We start from the raw sequence: 25,205 nt of genomic DNA, 5'->3' as shown, positions 1-25,205 counted from the left end.
CACCAAAAACACATGCACACTGTCAATGCAGCTTGTGTGTGCTGGTAGGGGGGGGTGGGGGGAGGGGGGGGGGTGAAGTAGACACGGCACCCCCCTCAGGGTGCCATGCCCACAAACTACTGCCCGTGGCATAGGTAAGTCATCCATCTAGCAGGCCTTGCAACCCTAAGGCAGGGTGCACTATCTCACAGGTGAGGGTGTAATTGCATGAGCAATATGCCCCTACAATGTCTAAGTCCAGTCTTAGACATTGTAAGTGCAGTGTGTCCATACTGAGTATATGGGCTGGGAGTTTGTCATTACAAACTCCACAGCTCCATAACGGCTTCACTGAAGTCTGGGAAGTTTGGTATCAAACGTCTCAGCACAATAAACCCACGCTGATGCCAGTGATGGATTTATTGAAAAATGCACCCAGAGGGCATCTTAGGGATGTCTCCTGTATTTTATCCAATCCTTTAGTGCAGGACTGACTGGTCTGTGCCAGCCTGCCACTAAGAGACAAGTTTCAGACTCCATGGGGTAAAAGCCTTTGTGCTCTCTGAGGACAGAAACAAAGCCTGCACTGGGTGGGGGTGCCTCACACCTCCCTGCTGCAGGAACTGTAACACTTGGCGGTGAGCCTCAAAGGCTCAGGCCACCTGCTACAATACCCTAGGGTACTCCAGCTAATGGAGATGTCCACCCCCCACCCCACCTCCCAGACAAAGCCCCACTTTAGGCAGCAAGTTCGTCAGGTAACTTGGGAACTTGGGGAAAACAAGGAGGAGTGACCACTTCAGCTGGGACCACCCCTAAGGTGTCCAGAGCTGAAGTGACCCCCTCCCTGAAGGATCCTCCATCTTGGTTTGGAGGACAGGGACCAATAGGGTTAGGTCTGTGTCTCCCTCCGCGAAGGCAGAGGACACTGGAAGAGTGTAGTCCCCCTCAGGACAATAGCCAGTGGTTACTGCCCTCCACTCCTAAATCCAGGATTTAAGGGCTCCCCTGAACTCAGCTCTTCAGATTCCTGGCGACCTCAATAAGAAAGAAGGGCTGCTAAGCTGACCCCCAGCAGAGAAGACTGAAGACACCAACTGACTTGGCCCCAGCCCTACAGGCCGGTCTCCAGCTTCTAAAGCCCCTACTAAAAAAAGGCGATGCATCCTGCAGGACCAGTGACCTCTTAAAAGCCTCAAGAGGACTGCCTGTGCCCCAGAGGACCAAGATCTCCAGTGGACAGCACCCCTGTCCAAAAAGAAACTCCAACTAAGGACTCCATGGCCACTCTGCACCTGACGCCCACAGGCCTTGTCCAAGTGTTCCAACCGACTCAAGCTGGTTGCCAAGTGATCCTGACCTAGTGTCTACCCTGGGTTTACCCCTACTGTCCAACACAACAGCCTAACTCCAGAGGACCCCCTGACCACGACCGAACCAGACGAAGATTCCTGATGCCAAAAGGTACCCCTGCACCCACAGCCCCCTGGCCTTGGGGAATCCAACCTTCTTTGCAGCAATGTCCAGCAGGCGGGCTCCCACCTTGTACAGCCTTAGGTTTTGTGGAACCGACCCCCTGGACTTCGCCGGCAGCACCTTTGTGAACCCCGGGGTGCCCCCATAGGAAAGCAATGGGAGCCTGACACTGTTTGCACCGTGCACCTGGCCCACCCTGCGCTGCTGAGGGTGTGTGTTTGGTGCTAGCCTGTGGCCCACCTGGTGCTCCTCTAAACCCCCCAAGGTCTGCCCTGTGAAGACAAGGGTACTTACCTGCAAGCAGCCCTGAGTACGAGAGCCCCCAGTCTCCATAGGAGCCCATGTTAAATCGACCTCAACTTTGACCTCTGCACACGGCCGGACCTGTGTTGCTGGTGGTGGGTGTTTGTGGTTAACTTGAACACCGACCTGTGGACATCCTAACCCCCCCCGAGGACTGGAACTGTAAGTCTTGTACTTTAAGTCTGTACTGTACTGTAAGTCTTGCACCTCCACCCAGTGCAGGCTTTTTTACCTTGAAACTGTGTGAACTTTTCTTCCCCCAGAACTGTTTCTGAAAATTGCACTGTCATCTTTTAAAACAGATTATTGCTCTTTATTCGAAAACTGATTAACTTGCCAAATCGAAATAAAAATGGTATTGATACATATGTTGGATACTTACTTGCAAATGTACTTACCTGCAACTTGAATCCTGTGGTTCAAGAAATAAAGTAACAAAATATATTTTGCTGCATAAAAACCATTGACCTGGAATTAGTCATTGAGTGTGTGCTTCATTTATTGCCTGTGGGTGTGCTACAAATGCTTTGCACTACCCTATGATATGTCTAACTGCTCGAACACATTACCACGAAAGAGAGAGTTAGTATTATCTACTTTAGCCTCTAAGCCTCTGGGTCACCCTTGGACTATGTGCACACTATATCTCACTTTGATACAGCATATAGAGAGCAAGCTTCCTACAGTCCCACAGAGCCCTGTCTTACACTCCACTGGTGTTACTCCCTCAGTTTCACAGCATGAAGAACAACAGTATGTTTTTGATTGAAAGTTGCTGTCTTGGTTCATTGACCATTCGGAAGGTGAAGATGTTATATGTCTGACGCATCCAAACGTTTGGATAATGTGCTTCTGCCTTCAGAATATTTTTGATAATAAAGAGATAAAGTGGAAAACAACAGTTTGCTAACAGCGAGCGGCCAGACACATGCAGTCCGATTCCGAAGATCAGGTCAAACCCAGGCAACATTGGACGATTCACGAGTTAGGCATTACCGATACCTCCATTCATAACATAATTTGGTGATTAATGCAGGACTGAGTGCAGAGAACAAAAGGGCTGACGTGCTTTTGGATACCCTGTTTTACTTATAGTGGCCCAGATTGTCCTCTTATGGAAGTTCACAAGGGCTGCTAAATGGATGAAACATGGCAGTGCCCTAGCTTGTTTTTTTCGGGCTGAGATGGTGGAAACGGAGGCAAGAACCCAGTTTAACCAAAAGAGTTGTTTTGAATAAGAAAGATGTGAACCATTTGAAACATGTTACATGAAATCGAAAGGTCTTTGAAAGATGGCAGAGAAGTGCATTATTCTGCTTTGCTAGAGGGCACGGAGGGGGTCGATCACACTTTGGGTCTAGTGCAGCTGCCCAGAGTATGATTCATTCCTCATGTTCCATAGCATTATTTTTTCACCCTCCAAGTTTTGAACTTCTGATTTAGGTAATTGAAGAGTGTATTCTGGTTTAGGTGGCTGGAGAGTTGTGCCATTGCACTTTTTTTCAAGTATTTTCGGTTATATTATGTGTATTTGTAAAGTGCACTATTACCTGCAAGGGTATCCTGGTGCTGAGCTGGTGTGTGTACCCAGTCTTGCCTGTGGAGCGTTGGTTAATTGAAAAACCAAGTCTTCAACTACTTCTGGAAGAAGTGGATATCTGTGCGTGGCATTACACCTCAGCCCCACCTCACTTGAGAGTTTTAGAAAGGCTGCTTCCCATGTCATTCAGAACTGGGCAGAATGCTGGTGCCATTCTAGCTTGTGCAGAAGTCAAGGCCCTTTGTGTTTTCAAAATCTTTCATTTAAGCTACAAAGCTCCACCACACCAGATATGCTAAGCAAAGATGTTTCCATGGTGTGTTTTTATGCAATGTAGTGGTCCAACTTAGGTTTGAGAGTGATGTCAATCTTTCCTGTTGGTCTGTTTTTCCACAGCCATCTCTGCCTCAGCCCTAATGTCCTTGCGTTGGCACTGGCCTATTACGATATTTCCCTAGGTGCCTGGAAGGCAGGCACTTGCAAGAATGGTGCTGTACTGGTCAAGGGAAGCGTCCAATAAAACTGAATTCATTTCTAATATGTATGTAATATCTTTGGATAAATTGAAATAATACAAGAGACATTGTTCTTCCTAAATGTACATTTCACAGTTTCTTTTACTCACTCCATTCCAGTCAAAACTCGCTGAAACTGAAGATCGGCCCTAAACAATTCTGAACATGTGTGTTTCATTCTGCAGGAGATCTTTGGACCGGTCTTGACAGTGTATGTGTATCCAGAAGACAAGTACAAGGAGGTGCTGGAACTGATAGACACAACATCTCCTTATGGCCTCACCGGGGCAGTCTTCGCTCAGGACAGGTAGGTGTCTAAAGTTTCAAGTAAGAGTGAGACAGTTTAACTTCAGAGGCAGAACAGAGCCCCTGTGAGTTAACCCTGTGAGCAAATGTATTTAATTTTGTTATTAATGAGTTCAGCACTGCTTGTGTGGGGTATCCTTTGTAGTCCTGGATTACTGAGCAGTATCCTGCATGGGTACTGTTTATATTTGGTGTCTCCTGGATACCAATACTATTGCACTTTTTTTTTGGATAAACCAGGGCCAGTATAACACATGGCTGCGCTGGCACTAGTTGTGAGTGTGCATCAGAGTGTGCACCCTTCATAATCACCAGCTTCCATACTCTTCGCCTACGCTAGCGTAGACATTCTGTGAAGAAGGAAATTGTCCAGGTTTTGTGCATCAGCAACATAATATTACACACAAACAGACTTTCAAATGGGCTGAGTGCAGGAGAAACCACACATTTGTATGTGCCAAGCGCAACACATTCCATAATACGGCCCCTGGTGCTCTTAGCAGGCAGGAGTCTTGAAAGTGAGCATGCACTGCTCACTCTAGGGGGCCATGGAAGTTTCAAACTCAAATATAGCATCACACAGAAAATAACACAATAAACTCAATGTCTAGTCAGGGTTATATATTCATAGAAGAAAATAAGTTTTACTGGTACCTACAAATAGCATTTTACTGTCTGAGACAGAGCAAAAGGTTCAAGCACCTCTGGATTAGAGATTCAAGCCCACTTGTCTTTCTACCGTTTATTTGCTAGGCTCTAGGTTCTCTGTAACACTCAACCTGTGGCCACTGTTATATGACAGTCCCTAGTTTTTCTAAAGCGTTGCCATGTGGCTAGTGTTACCTAATGGGGCTGCACTTAGGTTGATTCTGGGAACATGGAGACTGTTCTGGTAGACAATGTAGTAAAAACGAAAGAGTCTCAGTCACTGTGTTAGACAAATTCGAGAAAAGCATATTGTTGCAACCGTGCCATGATATGTCTAGTACTCTGTTTGCAGGGTCTCTGGGTCCAGCATTAGACAATTCAGTACGCTCACGTTTCAGTTCCTCAATTTTAAGTTTAAAGATATCAAAGAACCTGCTATCCAAATCTCACGTTTAATCTTGGTTCTAGCAAAATAGAATCAATTGCAGAGTTTACTGTGGCAAGTATCTCGGTGAGCAAGTCAATGATGACCAGAGTGTGCTATTTGATATCAAGCTGAGACACAGTTCTTCACAGGATTCACAGACCATCTGGTCTCTAGGTTTTGCAGTAAGAGACATAGGCGGTCATTCCGACCCTGGCGGTCATGGACCGCCAGGGCCGGGGACCGCGGGAGCACCGCCAACAGGCTGGCGGTGCTCCCAAGGGCATTCTGACCGCGGCGGTACAGCCGCGGTCAGAAACGGAAAACCGGCGGTGTACCGCCGATTTTCCGCTGCCCTGGGGAATCCTCCATGGCGGCGCAGCTTGCTACGCCGCCATGGGGATTCCGACCGCCATCCTGTTCCTGGCGGTTTTGGCCGCCAGGAACAGGATGGCGGTATGGGGTATCGTTGGGCCCCTGGGGGCCCCTGCAGTGCCCATGCCAATGGCATGGGCACTGCAGGGGCCCCCGTAACAGGGCCCCACCATGATTTTCAGTGTCTGCCATGCAGACACTGAAAATCGCGACGGATGCAACTGCACCCGTCGCGCCCCTTCCACTCCGCCGGCTCCATTCGGAGCCGGCATCCTTGTGGAAGGGTGTTTCCCGCTGGGCTGGCGGGCGGCCGGCGGGAGTCAGAATGACCCCCATAGTACCGCACCAGCACCCTCTAGAAGATCCCCTGGGATATGTATTGTTATTGGTTTGTATCTCGAAAAAGGCTGGCGGCAGTTAAGAGTATCTGATGGCATAGGTACTTCCCGAGGCCCATGGTCTTAAGTACACCCCCAGGCTTCACTAGTTCTAACCGGGAACTGAACATCCGGGCTAGGCACACAGATTTACACAGTGGGTCAAATGGTTCCAAAACAGAACATTCAGGTCCTTCTAAGTAGACAGAACCAGTGCCAGAAGTTTGAAGATTTCAAACCTCCAGGCTTGTGTGGGACGTGCAGGAGCAAACACTTGCAACATAAGGGCACAGGGAGGATGGGGGCTGCACTAGCACTAGTGGTGTTACAGGAAAACGCCAGTGGACCTCCACTAACCACGTGGTCCTGAGCTGCTTCTTGTTCCTTGACCAGCATAGCTGCAGAGAATTTGTGTGGCTCCTTTGCAGTCTCCCTTCCATGAGGGATCATCCACTTCCGCCCTTCAGTGAGCAGAGCCTTGAACAGACATCCATTGGTCAGGCAGTTGCTCTCCTCGCAGAGTAATCCAGCTCCTCCTTACGTAGACCACAGCACAAGGGTCTCCTGGAAATTAGACTTGGTTCTAAGCCTGAATCAGCCAGCAGCAAAGGTTCAGTTTCTGGCACTGCCTCTGCAGAACACTGATGTGAAGATTCTCCTCAACATCCAACCGACGTAGAAATTACCAATTTGAGGAGGCATAATTTAGCCTATCATGGCCAGAGTAGGAAGACTGAGCCTGCCAGTGGTCTGTATTTTTCAAACACAGTTTTCTCTCTAACAGGGAAAGCATATGTTCGATGGCATCTGTCGCTGTAGATACGCATGTTCTGCAATAGCTCGCCATCTGGTGTTGGGCCGGAGTGTTACAAGTTGTTTTTCTTCGAAGAAGTCTTTCGAGTCACGGGACCGAGTGACTCCTCCTTTTGTCTCCATTGCGCATGGGCGTCGACTCCATCTTCGATTGTTTTTTTTTCCGCCATCGGGTTCGGACGTGTTCCTGTCGCTCCGAGTTTCGGAACGGAAAAAATAGTTAATTTCGGAAGATTTTCGTCGGTATTGTTGCGTTCGGGATCGGCGTACTTAGATTCAACACCGCATCGAAGATCGAAGAGCTCCGGTGCCCTTCGGGGTAGTTTTTCGATCCTCCGTCGGGGCCTGGTCGGCCCGACCGCGTGCTGAGGAACGCCGATGGAACGGACCCCGTTCCGTTTCTGCCCCAAATGCCACAATAAATACCCCTACACAGACCAACACTTGGTCTGCAACCTGTGTCTGTCACCTGAGCACAGCGAAGACACCTGCGAGGCCTGTCGTGCGTTCCGGTCCCGAAAAACACTCCGAGACCGTCGAGCCAGAAGACTTCAAATGGCGTCCGCACCGACAGCCCGACGGGAGTTCGAGGAACAGGAGGAGGAAGGTACCTTCTCGATCCAAGACTCAGACTCCGAAGGATTCGACGATACACAAACCGTGAGTAAGACGTCGAAAAACACACAGAGAAACATTTACAAGGCCCAGGGGACGCCACTGCCACCAGGCCATGGCTCGACCCATAAATTCGGTGACCGACCGTCGGCACCGAAAAAGGCCAAAACAGTGCCGAGATCGTCCGACTCCGGTCGAGACACCGGCACGCAGCCTTCTCGGGACCGAGAAAGTGCTGGAGACAAGCCTCGACACCGAGATACCGGTGTGGACACGGCTCGACGCCGAGACAGCGGCACCGAAACAGATCGACGCCGAGAGGTTTCGGCCCCGAAAAGGAAAAAAGTCACCTCGGAGCCGAAAAAACACGCAGACAAAGTTTCGACGCCGAAACAAACTGCAAGCGACCCAGCTTCAGGCTCTTATACAGAAGAGCACTCGCTAACCTCCCAAATGCAAAAGCATAGGTTTGAGGAAGAGCTACAAGCAACTGATGTGGACCATACGCAAAAGCGTATCTTCATTCAGCAGGGGACAGGAAAAATAAGCACCCTTCCCCCCATTAGGAGAAAGAGAAGGTTGGAGTTCCAGACGGAACAAGCACCACAACCAAAAGTGGTTAAAAGAATTACACCACCACCCTCTCCTCCCCCCGTGATTAACGTTTCACCAGCACAAACTCCATCTCACTCCCCAGCTCACACCACCATGAGCCAGGGTGACCAAGATCAGGACGCATGGGACCTATACGACGCCCCAGTGTCAGATAACAGCCCGGAGGCCTACCCTACAAAGCCATCTCCACCAGAAGACAGCACCGCGTACTCTCAGGTGGTGGCTAGAGCAGCACAATTTCATAACGTAAGCCTCCACTCAGAACAGGTCGAGGATGATTTCTTGTTCAACACACTCTCCTCCACCCACAGCTCCTACCAAAGCCTGCCTATGCTCCCTGGTATGCTCCGGCACGCAAAAGACATATTTAAGGAGCCGGTCAAAAGTAGGGCAATCACACCACGGGTGGAAAAGAAGTATAAGCCGCCTCCTACGGACCCGGTTTTCATCACTACACAGCTGCCACCAGACTCTGTTGTTGTAGGAGCAGCTAGGAAAAGGGCCAACTCTCACACATCTGGAGATGCACCACCCCCAGATAAAGAAAGCCGCAAGTTCGATGCAGCTGGTAAAAGAGTCGCAGCACAAGCTGCAAACCAGTGGCGCATCGCGAACTCCCAGGCACTACTTGCGCGCTATGACAGAGCCCACTGGGACGAGATGCAACATCTCATTGAACATCTGCCCAAGGACTTCCAAAATAGGGCGAAACAAGTGGTTGAGGAGGGACAGACCATCTCCAACAACCAGATACGTTCCTCCATGGACGCTGCAGATACAGCTGCACGGACAATTAATACATCTGTAACTATCAGACGGCATGCATGGCTCCGAACGTCTGGATTTAAACCAGAGATTCAACAAGCAGTTCTCAATATGCCTTTTAATGAAAAAGAACTGTTCGGTCCAGAAGTGGACACAGCGATTGAGAAACTCAAAAAAGATACGGACACTGCCAAAGCCATGGGCGCACTCTACTCCCCGCAGAGCAGAGGGAATTACAGCACATTCCGTAAAACGCCCTTTCGAGGGGGGTTTCGGGGTCAAAGCACACAAGCCAGCACCTCACAAGCAACACCGTCCACTTACCAGGGACAGTATAGAGGAGGTTTTCGGGGACAATATAGAGGAGGGCAATTCCCTAGAAATAGAGGGAGATTTCAAAGCCCCAAAACCCCTACTACTAAACAATGACTCACATGTCACTCACCCCCTCCACACAACACCAGTGGGGGGAAGAATAGGTCATTATTACAAAGCATGGGAGGAAATCACTACAGACACTTGGGTTCTAGCAATTATCCAACATGGTTATTGCATAGAATTTCTACAATTCCCTCCAAACATACCACCAAAAGCACAAAATTTAACAACACACCATTCCAATCTCCTGGAGATAGAAGTGCAGGCACTATTGCAAAAGAATGCAATCGAATTAGTGCCAAACACACAAATAAACACAGGAGTTTACTCACTGTACTTTCTGATACCAAAGAAGGACAAAACGCTGAGACCAATCCTAGACCTCAGAGTAGTGAACACTTTCATCAAATCAGACCACTTCCACATGGTCACACTACAAGAAGTATTGCCATTGCTAAAACTACACGACTACATGGCAACTTTAGACCTCAAGGATGCTTATTTCCATATACCAATACACCCATCTCACAGGAAATACCTAAGGTTCGTATTCAAAGGAATACATTACCAATTCAAGGTACTGCCTTTCGGATTAACAACCGCACCAAGAGTCTTTACCAAATGTCTAGCGGTAGTCGCTGCACACATAAGAAGGCAGCAAATACATGTGTTCCCATATTTGGACGACTGGCTAATCAAGGCCCATTCGTTCATACAGTGCTCAAATCACACAAATCAGATCATACAAACCCTCTTCAAACTCGGGTTCACCGTCAATTTCACAAAATCCAAAATTCTGCCACGCAAGGTACAACAATACCTGGGAGCCATAATAGACACATCAAAGGGAGTAGCCACTCCAAGTCCACAAAGAATTCAAAATTTCAACACCATCATACAACGCATGTATCCAACACAAAAGATACAGGCAAAGATGGTATTACAACTCCTAGGCATGATGTCATCATGCATAGCCATTGTCCCAAACGCAAGACTGCACATGAGGCCCTTACAACAATGCCTAGCATCACAGTGGTCTCAAGCACAGGGTCACCTTCTAGATCTGGTGTTAATAGACCGCCAAACTTACCTCTCGCTTCTATGGTGGAACAACATAAATTTAAACAAGGGGCGGACTTTCCAAGACCCAGTGCCACAATACGTAATAACAACAGATGCTTCCATGACAGGGTGGGGAGCACACCTCAATCAACACAGCATACAAGGACAATGGAACGTACATCAAACAAAACTGCATATCAATCACCTAGAACTGCTAGCAGTTTTTCAAGCACTAAAAGCTTTCCAACCAATAATAGTTCACAAATACATTCTCGTCAAAACAGACAACATGACAACAATGTATTATCTAAACAAGCAGGGAGGGACGCACTCCACGCAGTTAAGCCTGCTAGCACAAAAAATTTGGCATTGGGCAATTCACAACAAAATTCGCCTAATTGCACAGTTTATACCAGGGATACAAAATCAACTCGCAGACAATCTCTCTCGAGATCACCAACAGGTCCACGAATGGGAAATTCACCCCCAAATTCTGAACACTTATTTCAAACTCTGGGGAACACCTCAGATAGACTTGTTTGCGACAAGGGAGAACGCAAAATGCCAAAACTTCGCATCCAGGTACCCACACAAACAATCCCAAGGCAATGCCCTATGGATGAACTGGTCAGGGATATTTGCTTACGCTTTTCCTCCTCTCCCTCTCCTTCCTTACCTGGTAAACAAACTCAGTCAAAGCAAACTCAAACTCATATTGATAGCACCAACTTGGGCAAGGCAACCCTGGTACACAACGCTGCTAGACCTATCAGTGGTACCCTGCATCAAATTGCCCAACAGGCCAGATCTGTTGACACAGCACAACCAAAAGATCAGACACCCAGATCCAGCATCGCTGAATCTAGCAATCTGGCTCCTGAAATCCTAGAATTCGGGCACTTACAACTTACCCAAGAATGTATGGAAGTCATAAAACAAGCAAGAAGGCCATCCACCAGGCACTGCTATGCAAGTAAATGGAAGAGGTTTGTTTGCTACTGCCATATTAATCAAATACAACCATTACACACAACTCCAGAACATGTAGTGGGTTACTTGCTTCATTTACAAAAATCTAACCTGGCTTTCTCTTCCATTAAAATACACCTTGCAGCAATATCTGCATACCTGCAAACTACCTATTCAACTTCCCTATATAAAATACCAGTCATTAAAGCATTCATGGAGGGCCTTAGGAGAATTATACCACCAAGAACACCACCTGTTCCTTCATGGAACCTAAATGTTGTCCTAACTAGACTTATGGGTCCACCTTTTGAACCCATGCACTCCTGCGACATACAGTTCCTAACCTGGAAGGTGGCATTTCTCATCGCCATTACTTCCCTGAGAAGAGTAAGCGAGATTCAGGCGTTTACTATACAGGAACCTTTTATACAACTACACAAAAATAAAGTCGTCCTAAGGACCAATCCTAAATTTTTGCCAAAGGTTATTTCACCGTTCCATCTAAATCAAACAGTGGAACTTCCAGTGTTCTTTCCACAGCCAGATACCGTAGCTGAAAGGGCACTACATACATTAGATGTCAAAAGAGCATTAATGTATTACATTGACAGAACAAAAAACATCAGAAAGACTAAACAACTCTTTATTGCATTTCAAAAACCTCACGCAGGAAACCCAATTTCAAAACAAGGTATAGCCAGATGGATAGTTAAATGCATCCAAATCTGCTACCTTAAAGCTAAACGACAGCTGCCCATTACACCAAGGGCACACTCAACCAGAAAGAAAGGTGCTACCATGGCCTTTCTAGGAAACATCCCAATGCAAGAAATATGTAAGGCAGCCACATGGTCTACGCCTCACACATTCACCAAGCACTACTGTGTAGACGTGTTATCCGCACAACAAGCCACAGTAGGTCAAGCTGTATTAAGGACATTATTTCAGACTACTTCCACTCCTACAGGCTGATCCACCGCTTTTGGGGAAATAACTGCTTACTAGTCTATTGCAGAACATGCGTATCTACAGCGACAGATGCCATCGAACTGAAAATGTCACTTACCCAGTGTACATCTGTTTGTGGCATCAGTCGCAGTAGATTCGCATGTGCCCACCCGCCTCCCCGGGAGCCTGTAGCAGTTTGGAAGTTACCTTCAATTATTTATATATGTATCATCTCAACCTTAAATAGGTGCATACTTAGTCACTCCATTGCATGGGCACTATTACTACAATTCAACTCCTACCTCACCCTCTGCGGGGAAAAACAATCGAAGATGGAGTCGACGCCCATGCGCAATGGAGACAAAAGGAGGAGTCACTCGGACCCGTGACTCGAAAGACTTCTTCGAAGAAAAACAACTTGTAACACTCCGGCCCAACACCAGATGGCGAGCTATTGCAGAACATGCGAATCTACTGCGACTGATGCCACGAACAGATGTACACTGGGTAAGTGACATTTTCATTCACTTGATTGTGTCCAGAGTTTTCATACACTTCTGGAATGAGCAGTCAAGTTCAAACCACTCTGAACTGCACAAGGCATCTTGTAGGCCTGAAACATATAACAGCCCAACAGAAATACACTGTTGCTAGGCAGTAGTAACTAACAGGATGTTTGACTATCACCATTGGGTGTGAATCTCGCACTGAACAAAGGAAGGAGGTATGAAGCCTCCCTGACCCAACTGGTAAGACTGCTTTCACAAAGGGGGATTCTGAGTACGTGGATGGACACCACCTTTTGCAATTATGCATATAGTATTCAGGTGGCCACCAGAGTCACTGAAGTGGAATAGAACAGTCACCCACAGCACCATACTATCTTCACATGTCCCACACTTGATGATGGAGCACAGGTACGGTGAACAGAACCCACTTTTACCAAGGATCCTAGTATAAAGCCTCCCTATAGCAGTGCAGATCAACAAGGCCTGTACCTCTGGACCTCAGTCAAGCAGCCACTGCTTTCAGTCACCTCATAGCCTGGAATTATTGGACAGTAGATACATGGACCCTCTTACCACTATCCTCACCCGAGCTAATATCCCCTTCCACCTCTATGCTGATGACACGCAACTCTATATTGAACTATCTTCCTTAGATGACATCCACCACCTGAACAATACCCTTAAAGAAGCCCTTTGCTGGCTCTCACATAACCACCTCAAACTCAATCACGACAAGACGGAAATACTCCTCCTCTCGAAATCTAACCAGCTTCCTCAACTGCAAGAATGGCTAAAATCTATTGACGCCCTAAAATGTACTCTCTCCCCATCTACCACGGTCAAATCCCTGGGAATCTCTCTGGACTCCAACCTGACCTTGCAGGACCATATTAAGTCAAATGCTAATAATGCCTTCCGCAGCCTTAAACTTCTTCACAAAATCAAATCCTTCATACCCCACGATGACCTCAAACAGGCCACTCAAGCACTGGCACTCTCAAGACTAGACTATGGGATCTCTATCCTCACTGGCACGGCCAAATCCCGACTTGCCCCTATGAGGTCCACTCTTCATGCAGCAGCTAGATTAGTGACAGGAACTAATAAATTTGACCACATCTCCCCAGCCCTGAAGAACCTGAAATGGCTCTCGATTGAGGCCCGCTGCCTGTTCCGTACTGCCTGCCTGACACACAAAGCCCTTCACACTGGAAAACCTGAATACCTCGCTAACAAGCTAGTGAAAGCTGGTCAAACCAGATCTCTGAGAAGCACAAACTCTCTCCTCCTCCTTCCGAAACCCAACAAGCAAAAAACTCGATCATGCTCCTTCTCTAACAACGCTCCGAGAATATGGAACTCCTTACCCATCCACATCAGATCTAACACCTCCCACCTGACCTTTAAGAAACTACTGAAAGAATTCCTCCTAAACCACCCCTCTCATTAATAAGGGTCTCTCCCTCTCCACCCCCCCTTCCCCGAACTGCCACCCTTCTATTCGTGAGAACCCACTTGTACCCCCATTGTACAAAATGACTCTTGACTTGTTGTGTCTCTTATGTTTATTCTTATGTTTATCATGTTTATTCTTATGTTTAACTCCTGTTCTGCTGTAAAGCGCTCTGTTACCCTCTCGGTCTTGCTAGCGCTATAGAAAACTCTTATAAGTAAATAAATAAAATAAATAAATTCACTCAGTTTTTTTGGGGGGGGGTCACTTTGGATAATGCCCTGTCACCAGAGAAGTTCTGTGCCGAGAAACAGTGCAGTGGAAACATGAAGCTGTTTCAGTTAATTTGTAGATTTGAAAGGTCTCTGGAGGTAAAAAAAATATATATATATACCATATCAGGAAAAAGTTGACTAGGGCAGCCCAACTTTTTCAAGCGAGGCAGAGAACCTCCGCCCAGGCATGTTGTTTAAAACAGTGTTTGCCCTGAAGTTTACAATAAATCACGCGTGCCTGTGCAGTGTTCCTGCAAATGTGTCCTTCTGTTGTGTATTTGGATGAGTAAGTGTTGTAGATTATACTTTGAAAGTCACCGCACTTGCATTTGAATGTAAGAAAAGGGTCCGAAGTAGAAGTGGGTGGTCATGAAAAATCCCTCAAGACAGGAGGATCTAATGTATTTCAGAGGATTTATTTCTGCCATAGATAGTGTTGTAGAAGAAATTTCTCAGTTGATCCTTCTCTAGATTTAGTACATCTATCAAAATAGAGAATTTCCCTTTCCTTCTAACTGTAAACCTAGCATGTCCAATTGAACATGATTAATCATGACGTGTGTTTTCTCATTCTGTGATGTGCTTGTTTTTTAGGGTCGAGCCTGCGTAGAATGTGCTTGGGCATGCGTATCGCTTGCGAGACGCTGTAGTAGTTAGAAAAGGGCTTGGAGCCCTGCCCATGTCACGTCAGTGTCTTTTATTGGTTCGTAGGCTTGCCTTTTAAAATCTGCTTGCTTTCATTAGTGGAAGGCATGCATAGGTCATGCCTTTTCCGGTGGTTAGCCCTCCTTGAGCACAGCGACAAAGTACTGAAAAAATATACGAGGCTCGCTGTTTTCCGTCCGGTTTGTGGACTACTTTTTCTCTTTTTTTCGCAGTGCGATCGTTCTCAGTTTTTTCCCACTTAATGACGCAAGAAAAATCCGGTTGTGAGTTTACAACTGCTAATAGCTCTAACTCGGAGAAATGAGAGACCCATTGCGTTGCATTGCAAATGCTTGTTTAATTGTGCGCCCAGTTCATGAGCTGCTACTCTGAAAACAGTAGTTGATTATTAGCATATTTTTAAATAGCTGCTCTTTCTTTGTATTCTCCTGCCATCTAGTGGCTGTTTCTGTTATAACTTTGAAAAAGTGAAATGAAGGCTGTAGGCATTAGCAAAGTGAGCAGTTTTCTTTTCAGACCCTTTTGATGTTTACCCTGTATGCTGTTTGCATTGAAGACACCCACAATATTATCTGCTGCGGATTTCAGGTTCCCGAATCAGCCTGGGTGTCACAGGACCAGTTTGTGTGTCCTGGTGGACCAGGGAAAAGCTTTCCACAGTTTGCTTCCTCTAGGGCAAGATAGTAGGCAGTGTGAACCATGATGAATTTATCAGTTTTTGTTATTTTACTATGACCTCGCTTGAAGCAATGTTTTGAAGGATTTTAACCTAGTACTGATTTTCCCATTGACTGTCTCCATTCTCTCTCTTCCGAGTCAACTCCAAAATGGGGGCACTGTTGGTGTGGTGTGCAAGTCAGACATCATGTTCACAGTGCAGATCATCACCCATCGAAAAGAACCAACCACCTTGTCAATCTGTTCTACATCATTGCCATAGACCTCAAAATCACCATACGACACAGCTACAAACATTGTTTACATCCTTGACACCTACTCGGGGTGTCTGCTTTAAGTCGGTGCTCATATGTTCTTCACATGCGTGTCTTGACATGAAGCTTCAGTGGGAATACTACCCACTCGAGTATTATCTAAGGAGAGCACAGCATTGACTTGACATTCAAGATGACAGGCTTCCTCCCAACCATTTAAGTTGTAGGACTTAGATGTATTAGATTAAGAGACAATAAAGGTCAGGATGCAAGTGGAGCACACAGGGTTATTGTGCTGATCCAAACAGTGTAGGTGGATTACAGGTCACGGTTGCCTTTTGAAGAATCACTATGTGATGTAATTTGTGTGTTCACATCCTTTTTAACTAGGGCTTCCTTTTGGCAATAGTGGTATTGCAGAATGGTTTCTTAGTAGGCAATTTGGATTTTGTAGAGCAAGTTGAGTATATCTTTCTCCCTCAGCAAGTGTTGTAGTACCACCATTTCCAAGCACACAGCTTCTCAAATTAGGTTATAGTAACTAAATGCAGGTGAATGTCACCTAACCATAATTTTGTTGTAACTGAATGTCTGGTATTCCATCAGTTGCTCTTGGAGTGTTCTTTAAAAGCCCTCCGTGAGTCCAGCATATTGAATCCATAGTGGAATGATCTCTGACATCGATTTCCTTGTGCTCTCTTACTTGCACTGCACAGCTGTGTAATCTCTCAGGTTCACATGATTCCCCAATTCTTACTTTGTATTTTTCCTACCAGACCACTCAGCAACATGTAGGTAGAAGTTCCTGAGTGGAAAGAAAAGCTATGGGTCGGTGATAGCCTGAGGCCGCAGATCCGAGGATCTGATTGCGCAGGACCCCCATTTGGGTGTGTGAGGGCTTTTGCTCCTGAGCAATTACGTCCTTGGATCTGGGGTCTCACGCTACCACTGATCTATATCTTCTCTTTTCATCATCGGGCAGCTTCTCATTGGGCTGGTGCTGCAGTGTCAAACGGACCCCGCAGGGGGCTCTTTGCCAGAATTCTCTTGTATCTTGTCATTGTGAGGCGTAATGTGTGGTGGTCAGCGTGATGACGTGAGTAGACTGGTATGAGGTGAGGTTAAAATAACTAAAGGATACCCTCGTTTTCACATACAGGTGCCATTTTTATCGTTAAAAAATACCTGGCTCAGGAGGCTATATCCTAGAAGAAGGTTGACATGTTTCTTGCTTATTTAATGTCAAAACTGATTATGACAATTAGTCAGGACCGGAATCCTAATCTACTTGTGATTTGGGTCACCAAAGAGTGCAAAACCTTTTATTCGTACCCAAAGGCATTCACAGAGGTATACAATATTCCTTCAAGAATAAAAACCGACCTAAAAGAATATCAAAAAATTAATCAGGTAGGGATAATAACATCTAGTGGCATGTTGTACAGTATAGTAAGGTGCATGCTGGGGTAGAGTCCACACTAGTAGTGCAGGACCTCACAACATAGTGTATATGCACATAGAGTAAACAGACACGGGACATGTATATGGCTTCACCATAAAGCATGGTTCTGAAAATGTATTGCAATACAGGAAAGTGCCCGGATCCCATAATGAGTCTTTCCATATTAAAAGGAGTGCTGTGCCCCAACACAAGTAGCAGGAAAGACGCTGACTGGTGTTAGAACAATCTGGGGGAAAAGGGACAACTAGCAGCAATTACTCAAGGCCTAAAACAGACTCTTACAACGTCAAAAGAAAGGGCAACATGTAATCTGAGGCTGATACTCACAGTGATCAGGAGCTCACTTCGTGCAAGACCTACCCCGTCATCTGCCACCTTTGAGGTAACTGGAGACTGAGTGCCATTATGTAGCGAGAGCAGGTCCAAATTCAGACCAGGTGTGGAAATGCAAAAAAAGCTAGAACGCTGCCAATGCGTACATCGTCGAATAGGCGTCATATTGGAAGTAGTACATATCCAAGGGAAGAATAGAAATAATAAAGAATACCGTTCCAAGTTGCATCGGGTAGGTCTCCTGTAACTGTGGGGGGTCAATGATGGCAGTCTCAGAGTAGGACAAACATAGGCACACAAGAAAGAACGACCACATGTCCTGGCCCTATAAAGGGTTTAAAGCTAGGACTCTTAACTGGATATACGTCCGTATACGGGTGCCATATTGGAGCAGGGTCTGTAATATATACTAGAGTGGCGTATTGCCTGGAAATGTCCCAATGAGCCTCAGATCAGCCCAGATCTGAGATGAAAATAATCAAAAAGTGCTCAAAAAGCATGGTGGTAATCTTCCTCCCAAATCTTCACAGGTAAAAGGCTGAGCAGACTGCACAAGGCTGGGACTGTTTCATACTGTCTTGGTCTCCCACATGAGACAAAAGGAGGTTCTGTAAGCAAACCCCGCGTACCAAACCCTGGTGTGTACTACGACAACCATAACTAACACCAACCGGCAAGTCCCATCTAGGGGAGGAGTGTACTCAAAATCCTGTCTAGATGTATATATGAAACTGGTGTATGCGCAAAGATAAGGGCTGCTCTCATCTGCCAGTGTTGAAGGATACAAATATGTCTCCTACATTATGAAAAAATATATGCAGGGGTCCAGTTGTTCCTCAGGCTGCTAAACCACTCCAAGGGATGTCATCATTGAGCCCCATTTTATGTGTAGCTAAATGGAAAATCAATTTATGTTCATTGCGAAGTAGGGTGTTTTTGTTCATCAGGGGTGTGGCTCCAAGACTGTCCAACGTAAATCGTTGGGAGTGTGCTGTGTGTCAAAGATGTGAGTGCTCATTTGGGTACTGGTCTTTTTGCAATGAATGCCGCTGTGATGTTCCATAATTCTGACCGTTACTGCACAGATGGATATGCATACATAGTGCTTGTTAAATGGGCATGTGATCATGTAGGTGCGGTGTTTGGAGTTACAATTAGTATGTGACTTCCGTGTCCCCGTATATGTGCGATCGAGTTGGATAACCTTGGACGGTTCGATGAGATTGCAAACCCCACATGATCCACATGGGAAGTGTCCCATGATGGGTGGCAGGCCCCAGAGTGGTTGCTGCGTACGTCTGATGGCTACCCGTGGTCTGGTTCGTACGTTCATATCCCTGATGTTATTGGTACGTTTGAAAGCAAAATATGGGGCTGAGAAAGTAAGAGACCCTGTTCCCAGTATTGACCAGTGTCTCCTAATGATTTTTCTTATCTTGTTGGACATAGGGGTAAATTATGTCATACATGTCAAGACATCATCCTGAGTGTGTGTGTGTAGTTTCAGCAGCGCAGCCCTGTTGTCATTTCTAGCCCTTTTACGTGCCAATTTGACACAATGTGGTGGATGTAAAAAAATGGTAACAAAATTTTGATAGGGGCTCAAGTAGAGATCCTATCCCTGACCCAGTCGGTCGAGGGGCGGGGAAATCCCCTTTTGGATCTTTGGGAGGATGTAGAAGTAGGGGATCCTGGGGCTCGTATTAACCAGGAACCAAGCCTAATTTTTACTTAACCACCTCTGTGCTTTGGCCGAAGCGACTAGAGAGTTCATCTTGGTACTCACTCTCATGGTAGGATCCTGCACGATTGAAGTGTAGCATTTCTTATTAGAAAGTTGGCATTGACATTCAAGATCATAATCAACCCAGTAACGTGCCCAGGAGGTAGACCCTGTGTCCCTCCTGCACCAGAAAAGCTGTTCTAGACGTCGTGCTCAAAATATTTGATAGCAAGAATATCAATAACAAAAATACTTTGAAAATAATTATATATAGAACAAGATGATAGATTTATAATACTTAACTCCACATATGTATATTGACAATATATATTATACATGTCTTCAATTTGTGTCGATTTGGAGTTAAGAATACTAAGGGGGTCATTGCCAGGGCCACGAATTACGGAAGCACCGCCAACAGGCTGGCGGTGCTTCCAAGCCCATTCTGACCGCGGCAGTAAAGCTGCGGTCGGAAAACCGGGGCCGGCGGTTTCCCGCCGTTTTTACCCCGGCTGGGCGAATCCGCCAGGGCAGCGCTGCAAGCAGCGCTGCCCTGGGGATTCTGACCCCCTTACCGCCAGCCTGTTTCTGGCGGTTTTCACAGCCAGGAAGAGGCTGGTGGTAAGGGGTGTCCTGGGGCCCCTGGGGACCCCTGCACTGCCCATGCCTCTGGCATGGGCAGTGCAGGGGTCTCCTAACAGGGCCCCGGACAGCTTTTCACTGTCTGCCTAGCAGACAGTGAAAAGCGCGACGGGTGCAACTGCACCCGTCGCACGGGCGCAACACCGCCGGCTCCATTCAGAGCCGGCTTCTGTGTTGCGGCCTCATTCCCGCTGGACCGGCGGGCGCTAACTTTGTTAGCGCCCGCCGGCCCAGCGGGAATGTCGGAATGCCGGCAGCGGTGTTTTGGCCGCATGGCGGCCGATTGGCGGTTCCCGCCGCCCGCCAAAGTTGGAATGACCGCCTAAATCTTTACCTCCCTATATATTTACCTTTACAATTTTTTTGCGGGTGATAATTGTGCCATGATATTTTTGTATCACAATATTGTTGTGATTGATATTCTGGGGTGCAATCATATTAACCACAAGTGAGCTTCCTGTAATGTTCCTGTTCCACATAATCACAAAAGATACTCATGGTTGTTGTGGAAGGAATGCAGTATCAATTCATGAAGCTTTTAGGATCAAGGTGGTCACAAATCTTTCCACTAAGTATTCCTTGCATATATCAAGATGAATGGCCAGCATGCCTTCAAGATGCTCCCACACTCTTAACTGCTCTGACTTTCATGATTCATGTATGAAAATACAATTTGGTTCCTTCTCAGATGAACACATTCCCAGACGCCAGCGCAGGCATGTACAAAGTCATGGACTGCCGTGTGATATTTTAAATGTATCCATTTTAGTTTATGGACTATCCTGTTAATCTTACTTAGGACTGTCTAATAGATATTATCATTGAAAACGTCCTAGGTATGAATGTTGCAAGAATACCTGGATGACAAGTGTATGAAAGCAAGTGGGAAGAGTAGATGACAGGATCATTCAAAGCCGCAGTATCTCCTCAGTGACAAACCCACAGAATAATTTTACTGGCAAAGGCATCTGGACGTAAAATCTGAATAAATGCATCTCAGATTGGATAGCGTGGGTGCTTCAGTGACTTGCAAATGATGCAATGACTTGTAAATGCTGCAATGGTGCATGCTTCCTGAAACAAAGTCTAAGATCAACCAAAATTAAATTCAGTGCATTGAGATTAGTTCTTCAATATTTGACGAGGTAGGCCACGTCAACACAGTATTGATTCGGACAGACAACACTGTAATACAGCACTACATTAAAGAGAGTGGCTACTCCCACGCTTTTTTTCTGAGGGAAAAAAAGCGGAGGTTGTATTCATTACAAGCACCTCTAGCATTTCGTTCAGTTGCATGCCTAGTACATTTCAGTTAAAGGAACGCTTCAGGTTAATCAAGCTACAATTTAGAAGAATACCTCAAGGGGAGTGCAACCAAATTTCTTTATTGAGAGTTGAAAAATGATTTGAGGCCAAAACTGCCCAAAGCTCAAAATATGTCTAGACATGGTCATGGTGCCCACAAGCAGCTCCCTGGGGAGTGTTCAGATGTATGGTTCGACCTACAGATGTTTTGCTGGAATGTAAACCATCGCCTGTCTCCTAAATAACCATCTCTAAGTACGCTGGAGCAAATTGTCTGGGATGTATGTGTAAATTTTGCAGAACGAATCACGAAATTATTTTCTCATAAATTACAGCATTCTAATACTGTTGTATAGGTCTTGTGGTATTAGGTTTTAAACCTGCAACAAATTTTGATGAATTGCAGCATCACCACCTAAATCCTAAAATGTCAGTTTGGCAGCATGACTCCATAGAACTTTGAGTTTGGTATCTTGAATCTGACCACAAATTGTATTGCAGCTGTAAAGGAAGCTAGGAGCTTGTAATGGGAGGTTTACATTTGGTATGTGAACTTACATTTGACTGTTGAACAACTTGTTGAAAAGCTTGAAAAGAAATATCCATGCAAAAAAAATAGTTTCTTCCGGGGAACATATTTATGAATTATGTCAGTGTACTGGCCCCCTTTTTAAACCCATGCAAAGATAGAATATTATGCTTCTTCCTTTAAAAATGCTTTTAATTTTGGCTGTCAATTCAACTCTTTGGATAACATATTTGTAATCATTATGTGTTGATGACTTCTTCTCCTGGGTCAGGAGAGGGTAGTTTTAGATCATATTTATTCCAATCCCATCTCTGATTTCTAAACCAATAAGTCTGTTGCTTTGCGTGCCTTTTTACAGCCTCATTTACTCACTTATTGCATTCGCACGATTGATGCCTGAAGATTGGTGCATTGAGGTCTGGCACCAGATGTATAAAATTGCATTCTAGTTCTTTGTTAGCTTATACCAGTAGTTCTAGAAAGCTGTGTTATAAGTAAGACTGCATTTTTCAATTTTAGCACACAATGTCAATTGTAGCATGCATCAAGTATTGCTATCAGTCTTCCAGTAAAAAATTGTCACTAAATTGAAGTGTAAAAAAGGAAGGATGCAGCAGTTTCTGCACTTGTTGGGAGCATCCACCTATCTGAAATCTATTAAATGACCGAACCGGGTTCTGAAAACACATTTGGAAAGTAAAAGTACTGCAAGTGCTCAATTTAAGCCACTTGTCACTTCTGTGAAGAACTGTCCTTGATCTTTTGCATATAGTTGTCTTTCACTTATTCACAAGCAGTCATCCCAACCTTCATGTGTCAAGAAAAGAATGAGCTGTTCTCTAGAAGAGGTAGACCCATAGAGTTCAAGGATGGTGATAGGCCTAGAGGGCATTTCGTTTCCCATCAGCATTATCATGGTTTATTTAATGACAAGCCATGTGCCTCACGCCCAGCAGATGTTTTACAAAATGCTGAAGAACTAGTCTGCCATTAGATGACATGAAAAAACCAAAGTGCATGAAACTATGAAATAGACCGAGCTGCAACACCATTGTTACAGGTGAGCAACTTCTTAACATAAATAATATTATGTTCGATGGCATGTGTAGCTGCAGATACACATGCTGCGCACAGTCCGCCGTCTGGTGTTGGGCTCGGAGTGTTGCAAGTTGTTTTTCCTCGAAGAAGTCTTTTCGAGTCACGAGACCGAGGGACTCCTCCCCTTTCGGTTCCATTGCGCATGGGCGTCGACTCCATCTTAGATTGTTTTTTTTCCGCCATCGGGTTCGGGCGTGTTCCTTTTCGCTCCGTGTTTCGGGTCGGAAAGTTAGTTAGAATTTCGGAAAAAAACGTCGGTATTGTTTCGTTCGGTATCGGGTTAGTTAGAACAAATCGACACCGAATCTTGAAGAGCTCCGGTGGCCCTTCGGGGTAATTTCGATCCCCCGTCGGGGCCTGGTCGGTCCGACCGCGTGCGACTTCAAGACTGATGGAACGGACCCCGTTCCGCTTCTGTCCTAAATGCCATCACAAATATCCGTATACGGATCAGCATCTGGTCTGTAACTTGTGCCTGTCCCCGGAGCACAAGGACGATACGTGTGAAGCCTGTCGAGCGTTTCGGTCGAGGAAGACGCTCAGAGACCGAAGAGCCAGAAGATTGCAAATGGCGTCCACGCCGACAGGACAACATCGGTTCGAGGACGAAGAGGAAGCGTTCTCCATCCACGAGTCGGATTCGGGGGAATCCGACGCCGAAGACATAACAACCGTGAGTAAGACGTCGAAAATTAGGACTCACGAAAAGTCCACAAAAGCCCAGGGGACGCCACTGCCAACAGGCCATGGCTTAACCCAAAAACTAGGTGACCGAGCCAAGGCACCGAAAAAGGGCATGCTGGTGTCGAAGTCATCCGACTCCGGTCGTGATACCACCACACAGTGACCTCGGAGCCGAGACACCGGCTCGGAGACAATTCGGCGCAGAGACAGCGGCACCGAAGATGTTCGGCACCGAGATACCACACCGAAATCAAAGAAATCTTCTTCGGAGCCTAAAAAGCCTACCGAAAAGGTTTCGGTACCGAAAAAAGCCTCAGAACCGAAAATTAGTTCCTATACAGAGGAACAAGGACTAAACACCCAATTGCATAGATTTGGTGAAGAGCTTCAAACTGTAGAAAATGACTACACTCAAAGGAGGCTTCACATCCAGGAAGACACAGGGAAGATAACCACTCTTCCCCCAATCAAGATGAAAAGGAAACTTGTTTTCCAACAAGGGGACAAGCAACCACAAGCAAAGGTGGTAAAGAAAATAACACCACCACCTTCTCCACCACAATCAACACATGCATCACCGGCGCAAACTCCACCACTAACGCACTCACCAGCTCATACCACAATGAGCCAGGATGATCCCGATGCATGGGACCTCTACGACGCCCCAGTGTCTGACAATAGTCCAGACTCATATCCAACTAAACCGTCACCACCTGAGGACAGTACATTATATGCACAGGTGGTCGCAACTACATTCGGAACCTATTGAGGATGACTTTCTCTTTAACACCCTGTCCTCCACCCATAGCCAGTATCAAAGCCTTCCCATGCTCCCAGGAATGCTAAGGCACTCAAAACAAATATTTCAGGAGCCAGTTAAAGACAGAGCCATAACTCCAAGGGTGGAGAAAAAATATAAGGCACCTCCCACAGGCCAATATTTATTACAACACAACTAACACCGGACTCAGTAGTTGTGGGGGCAGCTCGTAAAAGAGCCAACTCTCAGACATCAGGCGACGCACCACCTCCAGACAAGGAGAGCCGCAAATTTGATGCAGCGGGAAAAAGAGTTGCAGCACAAGCAGCAAATCAGTGGCGTATCGCCAACTCGCAAGCACTCTTGGCAAGATACGACAGGGCTCATTGGGATGAAATGCAACATCTCATTGAACACCTTCCCAAGGAGTTCCAAAAAAGAGCGCAACAAGTGGTGGAAGAGGGACAAAGTATCTCGAACAATCAGATACGGTGTTCCATGGATGCAGCCGATACAGCTGCAAGGACAATAAACACTGCAGTCACAATACGGAGGCACGCTTGGCTGCGCACTTCTGGGTTCAAACCCGAAATCCAACAGGCTGTGCTCAATATGCCGTTTAATGAATAGCAATTGTTTGAGCCGGAGGTAGACACTGCCATTGAAAAACTAAAAAAGGACACCGATACAGCCAAAGCCATGGGCGCACTCTACTCCCCGCAG

General features: G+C 46.2%; 1 protein-coding gene across 1 annotated transcript in view; it reads left to right on the top strand.

Annotated features, from left to right (window-relative positions):
* Positions 1–25,205, top strand: part of ALDH4A1 (aldehyde dehydrogenase 4 family member A1) — a 211,062-nt gene that overhangs the window by 161,981 nt on the left and 23,876 nt on the right. Inside the window, exon 13 of the mRNA XM_069240124.1 lies at positions 3,999–4,120. Within this exon, the coding sequence (XP_069096225.1) occupies positions 3,999–4,120 (122 nt within the window). The remainder of the gene's footprint in view (positions 1–3,998; positions 4,121–25,205) is intronic.

The sequence above is a fragment of the Pleurodeles waltl genome, chromosome 6 (assembly GCF_031143425.1).
Source record: "Pleurodeles waltl isolate 20211129_DDA chromosome 6, aPleWal1.hap1.20221129, whole genome shotgun sequence".
Lineage (NCBI taxonomy): Eukaryota > Metazoa > Chordata > Amphibia > Caudata > Salamandridae > Pleurodeles > Pleurodeles waltl.
The sequence above is the reverse complement of the archived record's forward strand: the minus strand, read 5'-3'. Positions and strand labels throughout refer to the sequence as shown.